The sequence below is a fragment of the Phalaenopsis equestris genome, unplaced genomic scaffold, assembly GCF_001263595.1.
Source record: "Phalaenopsis equestris unplaced genomic scaffold, ASM126359v1 Scaffold000002, whole genome shotgun sequence".
Taxonomy (NCBI): Eukaryota; Viridiplantae; Streptophyta; class Magnoliopsida; order Asparagales; family Orchidaceae; genus Phalaenopsis; species Phalaenopsis equestris.
In genome coordinates, this window is record NW_018164444.1 from 50148268 (window position 1) to 50160456 (window position 12189).

Consider the following 12189-nt stretch of genomic DNA (forward strand, 5'->3'; position numbering starts at 1 on the left):
TCTAATATTCTATCCTAATATAAATTTCATGAACTAATTCCTAAGCCATCCGAGCTTCAAGGCAAGCAGCCAAACAAAAAAACCTCTGCTTTAATAAAACTCTCGTCATAGCCGGATAGCTGCCTAGGATTCTAAAAGTGATATTTAAGAACATGGAAGCAAGCAAGAGAGTAGGAAGACAATTATATATATATTTTTATTCATAAATCAAACCATCCATCCATCCACTCCTGTAAATACAAGCTTAATTTATGCGCAAATTACATACATAACACCCGAACCATTGCTACTAACAAATCTAACACCTAGTTGATTTTTATGCATTTTTCATGTTTCCACGATCAAGAATCAGAAATGGAGATTTATATATATATATATATATATATATGAATTGAGATTTTATCACGAAATTTGGTATTTGACTTGAGTTGAAAAATGGATGAAAGAGGCTGCTTGATTTGTAAATAGCAACATTTCAGGTGCTATGTAATTACCCCAAAATTTAAACATCCACATTTCACTGGAACTCATAAGAATAAAAAAAATACTCAAATAAGCAAAATCAATCAAGAAAAGCAGGTTTGAAACTTTCAACTTCTGTAATTAAATAATTCTCTGCTATTATTGACTTTCACCCCAAAAAAAAAAAAAAAAAAAAAAAAAAACATTTAATTGCACAGAAGAAGGGACTCAACCATAATCCATTCCTAGTCCTGAATGTCCTCATCCAGGACAAATTAAATTATACCATGCCTGAAAAAATTGAAAGAAAAAAGAAAATAACAACACAAAATGTGTCAAGAAGACCATGGGGTGCCTTATTTTGTGATCTTAATTTAAAATAATAATAAAAAAAATTTGTTGCTGCAATACTAGATTTAGAGCAACATTGAGGTAGGATTTTCTATATAGCCCTTGAATGCCTTGAGCCACTCTGCTCCAATTGCACCTGCAACATAAACCAGAGATTTGCACAAGTTGTTAATTATAATGAGATTGAAATTTAGTTTCGATGCATTCAACACATACCATCAACCACACGATGATCACAGCTCAACGTGACTGCTATGAATGAACCGAATTCAAATTGGTCGGGACTTGAACCGGGTATCACCCTCCTCTCAGCTGCTCAAGAAAAAAATAATCTTTCAACATTAACATTGTTCTAGATTCTATGATTACATAGAGGTGACAATATTTGTGAGGTTTTTCCATGTGGTCAAGAACCATAAGAGGTCCATATTTATGTGATATTTAAAATGGAAAACAATCATTATCCAGTTGTGTAAGAAAATAATAATAAGATAATTACATTCATACCACTCAAAACATTGTTATTTACAAAAATATAACCAGTTGTGATTTTATTGGACAACAAAACTTATGCATTTGTGTGTGCTACGATCAAATAATTGAGAATTTGATAAAAATGAAAAAAAATATGTATAGGGATTTTATCATGAATTTTGATATTTGAGGGAATTGAAAAAATGGATGACAGAGAGTGAGAGAATTGTAAATAGTAAGTGCTGTGTGTGCAATTGCCCGAAAAAAAATAAAATAAATAATAAATATAAATTTGAAGTTGCAAGCTCACCAGAGCCCACAGCCAGAATGCATGATTGTGGGGGATTTATTATAGCACAGAATTGTTTTATTCCAAATGGACCTCCCAAGTTTGAGACTGTAAAAGTGCCACCCTGAATAAAAGCAACTCCATTAAAATACAGTAAACACATGATCCTAAGCTTCATGGCGAATTACTGAATGGATCCACACCTCATATTCTTCGGGTTTCAGAGTATTTTCTTTGGCTTTTTGAGCCAAATTCTTCACCTCTTCAGCAATTTTAGATAGTCCCTTTTTGTCTGCATCCTGCAAAATCATTTCTGTATTAGAAGAGCAAAGAAACTGGAACAAAGGAGCTGATGACCACGGTGTATAACGAGAAATTTACATACCTAGCACGCAATTTTCATGTATTTACATATCTCACACCAAAGCTTTCCTATTTACATATTTAGCACTTTGATGCTTTAAACCAATGTATGCAATCGTGTATTTCACATTTAAAAAGTGCTAATAGTGCTATTTTTTATGTCATTATTAAGGATTTGAGTGATGCGTGAATATGAAAGTTTAGGTGTGAGAAATATAAATGCATAAGAATTGTGTGCCATGCGTGCAAATGCCTCGTACAGAAAATACCTTGATAACCGGCACAAACAACCCATTATCGGTTTGCACGGCAACGTTAATATTCACATTGTGGTACCTGCATTAGTATAGTCAAAGTCATTATCTAGACAAATAACTCTCTGAACTCATCAATACTATGACAACAATGACTTACTGGCGGATGAAGTCGTTCATCCAGGAACTATTACATTGAGGAACCTTCTTAAGAGCCAAAGCAGCAGCCTTAGCAAAAGAAAAGAGAAGAAATCAACATATGAAAGCTATATTCGTAGAAGAGAAATAAGCCTCATTTTAGCTCTTAAGAAGGGTATAAGTAGACCTAAAAAGACTTGAGCATATAGTAGAAAAAATGCTCTTCATTTATTAGAATTAAATGAAAATGTGACACTGAATAGGATACATGCTTGTTGTTGTTGTTGTTGTCTAGCTTCCGAAACTTTTTATTTTGAAATAGACGAACAGCGCCAGTTTATTTTCGCGATTGGCAGTGAGCAATATTGAACTTATTGGAAGGTCTGGAGGAATAGATCGTCCCAAAATGCCAAATAGCATGAAGCAACATCTAACTTGCTTTCACTACAACAGTGATAGCTATCAATTTTGGTCTGATCTTTTCATCAGTGCTAAGAAAGAAAATGAATATTCGCAGAAAGTATAGAGTATAAAAGTCAGAAAGACAGTAATATATCGAAAAATTTCTATAATACTGAATATTACTAGAAATAGTTTCTTCAGCATATAATTTATCTGTCAAAAGATCTTAAAATGAGTTCTTTTCGAAAGGTTCCTGAGTTTCAATCTAAAACCAATATCTAGGTTTCATTCAGGTTGTTCTATGATATTCTTCTGTTTTTATTAAAAGTTTTTTTTCAAATTACAATTTCAATTATAATTTCTCAAAAGCAGCTTTTCTAAATAAAAAATTTAGAAAAAAACTGAAAAATTGTAATCCAAATGACCTGCTTTTTGTTGGCTATTTTCCCGCCACAAAATTGATAAAAAAGCTGTTTAGTAAATTTGAACAATTATTTACAGTTTATATATGGTTGGCATCTAAAATTTAACAAGAACTCGTTAACTACAATCATAATTATGTTGCAGAAGTTGACATTAGTTCATAATCCGCCTAAACAGAATTTTTTATCCCGGGCACTAATGAGAAATTAACTATAAGAAAGATAGAAAGTGTATATGAAGAAAAATGCATGAAAATTAAACATCCTAGAAAACTTTGATATCACTCCCAGTTTTAAGATAACTGACCCAGCTTAATGCAATAAACCATCAACTAAATGCCTTTGAAAACACCTCTATTTACAACTTGTTTTTCCATCCGATACATCATTTGAACATTTTCATAATCTTTATATCGTCACAATATAGTTTCATAGTTGCACAAAACTTTCAATCGCTTGTGCCTTACATAATCTTTCAAGTAATTATCGAAATTAATAGCATATTTTCCTGTGAAGTTACATATTTTTGCACAAGTTTATTGCATCTTTTTATTCCATGCTACCTTTCCGTTAAAAATCTCAAATCATAGAATACTGCAAAATAACAAGCTGCAATCTTTCTCTTATTCAATATAAGAGTGCAATTTAAAAGGCGTGCAAACTTATCCTGCATCATTCACATTTGCCCAAACCAGATTGGCACCATAGGAGTAGCACATGTGAGATTCGATTTCAGTCAGAGAAAGTAACAAATTTATTAAGAAAAAAACCTTGATAATGAGGTCATTGACAGAAATACGTTTCCCTCCAGAAGATTCTTGCAGAGAATTAAGTTCGCCACGTAGCCTGGGAAGAGATGACGGAGAATGATTAGTTCTCTTCTCAATTGAGTAAACTGTCAAAATAGTCCCCTGCCTATTTACATTTGACCATTTTAATCCTAAAATCTATAGAAGTGTCAACTTAGTCCCAGACTCTTTTAATGAGTACTGAAATAGTCCTTCTTTGGTACTATTTTAACTCTTATTAAAAGAAGTTGGGGATTAAATTGACACTCTTATATAATATGGAACTAAAATGGCCCCATCAAAGAGTCAAGGAACCATTTTGACTTTTTTCTAGTTCTCAATTACAGCTACACTATTACAAAAGGTTCATACTGCAAAAGTTTGTCAACACGAGTATCTACTGTGAGATAGTAATGGGGAATAGTTTGCTTGGAAAGCAGCAAACGTGAAGCAGTTACCTGGAAAAAGTACAACTAGAAATTAAAAATAAAACCAAAACCTATCCAATTAAGAGTTAAATTGAAGAAAACACTGAAATTGGAAAAAACAAATAATTACTTTTCTTATCTGGGAATTCGGTATGTCAGAATAGTTCAATGCTTGAACCTTTCCTGAGACCTCTGCCTTAGCGTGTGGCACAGTCTTAGCTGTGGATGCTGCATAGCATACAATTCAACATCAAAAGGGCAGAAACAGGTAGTAAATTATATAAAGCAATGGAAGAATTACAAATATACCATTCAGTTGTTATATATTTACATATCTAACACCTAGATTTCAAGAGTATTTCATTTTTTTTAAGTTAAAATAGTGGTACTTTTGATGTGATGTGAAAAATTTCGGTTAATTCCCGTGAAGGAATTCCACTTTGCAGATTGAAAATTACCAAAAAAAAAAAAAGGAAATCATAGGTGCAATCCGAAAATGTACACAAACTCAAAGTGTGTCAGCGCTGAAGCAAAAAATGTTCTTTTATCAACAAAACACAATTAGCAAAATTAGAATATTCTAAATTACAGAAATAAATATGAAAGTTACTAAAATTGAAACCGACTTTCCTACAAGAAGTCATGCTTTTCCATGCTTCAGAAGGCTTTAAGCTGGACCTCTAAGGGAATGAATTTCTGAAACTTTTAATCTCCTCATTAGTTTATCACGGTATTATAAAAAAAAACAAATAAGAAAATAAGTGGATGTCTATTTAGGCATGTGGCTTTTTTCCACCTTGTAATGTATTGCACACATTTCTAATGTCAAAAGATAAAAATGTGGCCAAAGTTTCATTATTAAGCGGGACGATTTGCTGAGAAAAAAATACTCTGACCAATCAATCATAACTGTTTTATGTTCCCAGAAGAAACTGAAACACATTAATAAGCCCCAAAAAGTTTTCCTTCCATTCATATGAAAACTCAACTTTACATACAGCTGAATAAATCTACAACTTTCCATGGTATTTTTTTTATCTTTCAATACCACACAGAAAAGAAAAATCGCATTGCAAGAACTAAAAAGCTATATTTGAGGGTATGACAAGATACATTCCTTTAGTCACTTTATCATTCAAAGCTCAATTGAGTGCAGGCAGCCAATGGCTCATATTGTTGATCTTACATCTCATTCACATACAACCCATTTTGCAAAAGTCCTATAATTATTATATTTCTTACTGTTGTCTTTTAATTTCACTTATTTGTTTCTTGTTCTCATTAAAAAATTATGAATCAATATAATTTTAAAACATAATATTAAAATCCTGAAACATTAGAAGGCCAAAGTAATTTGAAAATACTATGATAATATTCTCATCAATTTTCAATTAAATTCTATTAAAAATAATTGTGAAAATAAAGAATATCACGTCTAAGAACTTAAATTTTTAAAATTATGACAATGCTTTCCCTCTTTGAATCTAAAAAAAAGAACATCATTTCAAATTGGAGCACTCACATACCATTATTTTCTCTCTCCTCAAGTTTCCTTTATATAACTTAATGATTAAGGATGTAATACATGACTTGGCATAAAGCCAGCATTCAACACTAGCATTGGAGTAACAAAAATATCCCAACTATTGGGTGTCATCATCATTAACCTCACTTTGTCACTCATTTCTATTATGTAATTAAATCCGGATTAAACTAACCATTTTGCACAATTTATAGACATAATAATATTTTCAATCTACCATTTTCCTTCCTACTCCATTCAACAGTGTTTTCCCTAGCTCTACAATTCCACAAAAGTTCTCCAGCCACCTTAATGCTCTGAAATTGGCATAAACCGTGGATGCCTTTTATTAAAATTAATGTAGATGATTGTTGGAATGCTTTATCTGTTAGCGTAGGTGGAGTTTATAGAGATTCTTTCGGCTCTATTATTTGTTGGTTCTCGGCAGGAGTATTTTCCGATTCTCCTCTAGTTGCTGAAGCTGATGCTTTAGACTTTGGTCTCAGGTGGCTATTTATTATGGTTAAAAATATATTATTATGGAAACTGATTCCTTGATTCTATGGAAGTGTTGTCAATTACAGATTGATTATCATTGGAGTATTAATATGCAGATGAGAAAGATTATTGCTCTATCCAAGCATTTGATTATCTAGTGGTCTCATACTAAGCGAGAAGGTAACAAGGTTGCTCATTGGCCGGCTAAATATGGATTGAAGTTGAATGGTGCTATGGTTTCTAAGATTGTTCCTCACAATCTGTTGTTGGTAGCTTTAAAAGATATTGGTTAGTTTTTGAGTCCCTTTGGATGTTTATCTGCTTTGGTGTACTTTTTTATTTTTGTTTGGTTTATTTGTTTTGGTGTACTTTTTTTATTTTTTGTTTGGTTTTGTGTGTTTGAATCTTTGTTGTGTTTGTGGGGTGGGTGAGTTGTATTTTCAAGTTGGAGAGATGTTCTTTTTTATTTTCTTTTGTGTGATTGTAAGGTGTGTGTGTTGGGACATCTTTCCCGGGCTTGTATTTTTTCTTGTGAAATAAAATAAGAGAGGATAATGCTCTTTTATAAATAAATAAAAAAAAAAAACTACCCATACAATTCATTAGCCATTCAAAGCCTTGTTTGGGGCAAGCATGTGCACCAAACAATTTGTGCATAAGAGGGTGGTTTTCTCATCCTCTCATGCATAAAAGTCATTGCAAATATGAGCTAGGTCAAATTTCTATAGCCTTATCATCAAACGATACTCATCATACTATTATTATAAACAACTTAAAATTTCAGATTTTATTTCATATTCAGCAAAGCTTTTGCGATAGTATATCACCAGATCAAAACTCAGCCTTCCACATTCAGAGTAGAGATTGGCATCAACGAAATTTGAAAAATTTGTTGCAAGATCTTGGAATATATAGACAAAGTTATCAATGCTAAGCACAAAAATTTCTTACCATTATAGACAAAACAAAATAAGTTAATACAAATTACAAAGGAGATAAAACAAACCCATTTTAAACCATCCGTATTTTTGGCAGAATTTTGCATCATTTAATTGATTAAAAGTAGTGTATATAGAGGATAATCTCATCTTTACTAAGTAATAAGAATAAGAATAATTTAATCATTATCTTAGGCTTCCTTTTTCCTTTATAAATAGAATTTCTCCAAAGGGCTTTTGGATGGATTAACTAATGAATGAATCATTTAATGGGGGTAAATATTGGTTTTATTCTTTCTTCTTTGATCCAAATTGTATATGAGGATCGCTCCCTAATCATGCACACAAAGTTCCATTCATCCACTATTTCTTCTTCCTGAAAAAAATTCATATCCTGTTTGAATGCAATTTTCCTGCTTTAATTTTGGTAGAGAGGTGAGATAATTACTTAACATTTTCTTTAGATTTTGTCCTTTGATTCCTCCACACCCTTGATTGATTCCCTCATCTTCTTCCTTATACAAAATTTAAACCAGACTCCTTTGTTCTTACCCACACTTGTACAACTTATATTTTATTCAAACAAAGGAAATATATCAAAAAAAAAAAAACAAGAAAAAAATGTGATGGAGATAAATGAGTAAGCAAACTTTAACTTCCCACATCCAACTGTAGCTTTACACCTAACCTTATACGTCAAACCAGAATCCCAAAACTCGTTTAGGCCATAAGCCTGCAATCTTGCACCTCAAATACGACAAACACCTAAAAGGACCTAAGAAAAAATTATTTTCCCATAACCTCAATTTTTGTTGCCAGCATTCACTACACCAAAACCTTTTTCCATAAATTATGAACTCATTACGAAGATTTTCATTACCTTACCAGATCTAACCCACTAAAGCTCAAATTTATACCAACCTTTGTCATGTCCAACCCATGTTTGTACCCAATATTTTAAAAAAATCGGTGTCCTAAATCAATTTCCAAGCATCAAAGTTTGGAATCATTTTTTATTTTTTTTATTTTCTACATTAAAACGATATAAAACAAAAGAAACATTCTTAATGGTGTTTTCAATTGTTTTTAACCGCCTAGTAATATTTTTCAAGGTTGGTGAAATAGTGTTTCCTACTATTAAATACATTACACTATAGTTCGATAAATAAAAATAAGAACATTATTAAATTTATTAAAAAAATTAACTTAATTACATATAACAGGTGAAGGATTATTTTGTATTATTTAATAGACTCATGAATTATTCAATGATGCATGCTAAACTGAATAAAAAAATAACTAAAAAGTTATTTTATTGCTAACAGTGACATGATTATGCAAATCATATTTAAATTTAAATTACTCCAGAATTAGCTAAGACTAGGAAAAAAAAGCCTTGTTAAGTTGCATTAGCTACAAACAAAATATTTCTCAAGCAAAGAAAATAACAGTTACCTATAACACTGCAACCTATAATGATAAATATATTTCTATGAAAAAACAAAAAAAATAACTAAAAACAGAATGATACCGAACATTGTCTAGTTGCTCCTGGTTCACCTAGACTCATTAACCTCAAAAAGAAAGCCACCATGCCACATAAATTATGGTTAAGGAATAAATTGAATACCATCGGCAATCATTAATCACTATGCTGTGTTTTGAATGTTCAAACGAGTCAACAAAATATTTTTAGTGCTGATAAGTAGAGCAACAGAACTAGAGATTGTGATAAAAATTTGATTGCTGGGAAGGGAGCAGCAGACGCAAAGAAAGAATTAGGGAGATGAAGAGAAGAAGAAGATTGAGAAATTGGAAAAATAAATAACTCAAAGGAAAACAGAAGATAGGGGGGAAGAAAGCATAAAAAAAACCCTCAAGGTAGAATCAACCCTGACCTGGGATGCGCAAAAGATACATGTTCTTTTTCCATCAGAAAACACCAAAATTTAAAATCTTTTATCTACAAAAATATATCTTATTGTACGATGATAAAATTATCCTTGAACAAATATAAATATGTGACTATAGTTCTAGTTTAAAAGTGACATCTTAAAAACTAGCAATTAACATAAATAAAACAAAGAACAACCACATGTATATAAAACAATAATGATAATTTGATTTGCACTGCATTATAAAATTGGGGTAGACAAAAGAGATTGTCTCAACCAAACCAAAATTAGGAGAACCAATTGAGTCGGTTTCTGTTCAGTTTGGTCTCAACTCTAGGTTTTAGATAAATTGATTATATATGGTTTGGTACATGCTTGAGCTTTCGTCAAATAGAAAAAAATGAAGCAAATTTAGGCCACTCCTCACCAACATATATTAAGTCAAACATCTATTTATAAAGCATCTCTTAGCTATCCTACACATACGTAACATTTCTGCCCTAGTTCTAGCCTCCAATTCCAAATATGCCACTATTTAGTCGCTCAAAATTTTAACTCAACTTTCTCCTAATGAAGCAAGTGAAGGAAATCATATTTCCTTCAGATTCCTATTCAATACAACTCTTTATGTTCCCTTTTATTCTAAATAATTTTATTTTAACAAAGAAGAACTTTAAAGGTAACTTATGGGTCCAACCTTGGACGTATATTCTTTGTAAATAAGACATTCCTCCCAAACTAATGTAGAGTAAGCTATTTTGTTAGCTTCAAGAAATTATTCTATAATAATAGCAACCCCAAACCCTGCCCATGTAATTAATTTCAATCGAAATTTATCACAAATGTATATAATAACTTAGAGTTGAAATTTGTATTTAGAGAACCACACAAAAAACTTACATAAATAATCTTCAACATCAGCCTTCACAATCCGCCCATCAGGGCCTGTACCTTTTAGGCTTGAAAGAGGAACCTACATGACGTGAAGGATAATGATAAATGTTTTCTTTTCAAAAAAAGAGAGATAATACGAATAGGACAATTTCGTTCACTTATATTATGTGCATTATATTTCAAAGCCATATAAATTTGTTCTATAAGTTGCAATATTTAAAAGTTCGTATAAAATACACTGTAAATGCATAATTTTACATTGTTGTCTTCTGCCAATTTTCTTGCTAGAGGACTCGAGAAAATACGATCTTCTGAATGCGGAGTTGCTTCAGCTTGTGAAACCTTTGGCTCCGGAACTTTAACTGGTTCCGGCTCCTCAGATGAAACTGTGGTTGTCTCAGATGGTGTTTTTGCTTCAGCTGCTGGTGCAGAAGATGCCGAGACTTGGTAATTTTTAAATTCTCCAATATCTTGTTCTTCTTCCACAGTTATAGCAATCACCTGATTGAGGCAGGAAACATCAAAAGTGAGATTGAAAAAAAATTTATTATAATATTCTAAATTAGACTCATGGCTTCAACATATACAACATAACTGACGTTAGAGAATGCTTGGATATTGAAGTGCTCAATCCTTAGTATAAAACAACCATTTTTTAGCGTACTTCCTGGAACACCTGAACATTCACATAGCAACATCCTAATGCTTTTTGTTTTAAATTTTTCATATGTTAATTAAAGCTTCCAAAATGCTTTTGTAGGCAATATTTTGCCTTAAAATTGTTTGGATCATTTCTAGCAAGCAAAATGTCATCCATAAAAATACCAAGTATGACCGAGCAAGAGGTAGAACTTCTACCAAAGCAAAAACAATCAATGATGCTACTATGAAGGCCATTCATAATTTTTCAAACCAATAATTGTAACATTTTTAAGCTATAGATATATCCTTTCTAAGTATACATATATGATTCTCCCCCTGAACAACATACCTAGAAAGTTCGTCTGTATAAAGAACCAATTAAAAATCATCATAAATAAAGACATTACTCGCATTCCATTCGACGAGATTCCTGCCTTGATTGATTCCCATAGAGAGAGATTCAGGCAGAGTTGAGCCTAGCAATTGGGGAGAAGGCATCATAATAAAGGACTAGAGTAAATCATTTGACAACCAAGTGACTTTTGTATCAAATGATAGAACCGTCAAAACTATGAAGACTCACCGACAAGCAATCAATTAACCCCATAGAGAGAGAGGAGGGGGCAGTAATTAAATCAAATATATGGTGCATAAGTTAAGCACCCATCTTAAAACCTATAGATTTTACAAAAAAGGATTTTCTAGTTCTTCATGACATGTCTTTTAAGATAGATACATAAGAGAGGCGAGACAAGTAAAAAAAGAAAAGGAAAGATGATCAAATGACATACACGATAGTGTGGTGAGTAATGCATTTGCTTTTTAACTTTCCGTAGGGCAATTGGTAAGAGGAGATCAGAATTCTTCATTAAGTGGGTGCTCAAACGAATTTGACAATGTGAAATTAAAGTATTGTCATAAAAGAGGATGGAGATTATCAAAAACTAAACTTCTTTTGGGTAGATGTAAGAAGAAGAGTTTCAAGAGGTGAAACTCTCTTACAAGAAGAAAGAGAAAAGCGGGAGTGTTCTCATGAAAAGCAACATTGTTCATCAAGCCCCTATATAAAATTTAATCAAAGCAAAAACTTCTCTGGTCCGTGATATGCAAAAATAGAAGAACAATAGCTACCCCACTGGGGCAATTACACAAACTAGAAGAAAACACTAAAGCCCAAGCAATCAGTAGTACACCTTCAAAAAACATAGCAAAATTGCAAATTGAACTTGACCCACATTGATTGTCAAAGCAGCTCTTCCTACATTCTATGTGAAGTATATAGAGATAGAAGGAACTATTCTGCTACCCTTTTGCATACTATTGGCTTCGGGATTGTTACTCAAACAAAGATTTTCATGGAATATGGTAAAAATCATCAATTCAGAAGGATGTTGGAAGATCTTTGCTGTAAGAGAAGAAAGTTGCTCAA

General features: G+C 32.1%; 1 protein-coding gene across 2 annotated transcripts in view; it reads right to left on the reverse strand.

The window, feature by feature from the left end:
• Positions 1 to 653: 653 nt before the first annotated feature.
• LOC110031967 (dihydrolipoyllysine-residue acetyltransferase component 2 of pyruvate dehydrogenase complex, mitochondrial-like) overlaps positions 654 to 12189 on the reverse strand; it is a 48240-nt gene continuing 36704 nt past the window's right edge. The window contains exons 10-20 of one of the 2 annotated variants that reach the window (XM_020735438.1): positions 10377 to 10619; positions 10125 to 10197; positions 4502 to 4599; positions 4316 to 4401; positions 3926 to 4001; positions 2354 to 2421; positions 2209 to 2275; positions 1780 to 1875; positions 1598 to 1700; positions 1030 to 1125; positions 654 to 949 (exon numbers count right to left, since the gene is read on the reverse strand). In XM_020735438.1, the coding sequence (XP_020591097.1) occupies positions 879 to 949; positions 1030 to 1125; positions 1598 to 1700; positions 1780 to 1875; positions 2209 to 2275; positions 2354 to 2421; positions 3926 to 4001; positions 4316 to 4401; positions 4502 to 4599; positions 10125 to 10197; positions 10377 to 10619 (1077 nt within the window). In that variant the 3' untranslated portion in view covers positions 654 to 878. Of the gene's footprint in view, positions 950 to 1029; positions 1126 to 1597; positions 1701 to 1779; positions 1876 to 2208; positions 2276 to 2353; positions 2422 to 3925; positions 4002 to 4315; positions 4417 to 4501; positions 4600 to 10124; positions 10198 to 10376; positions 10620 to 12189 lie in introns of both variants that reach the window. The other variant, XM_020735428.1, reaches the window with a different exon arrangement.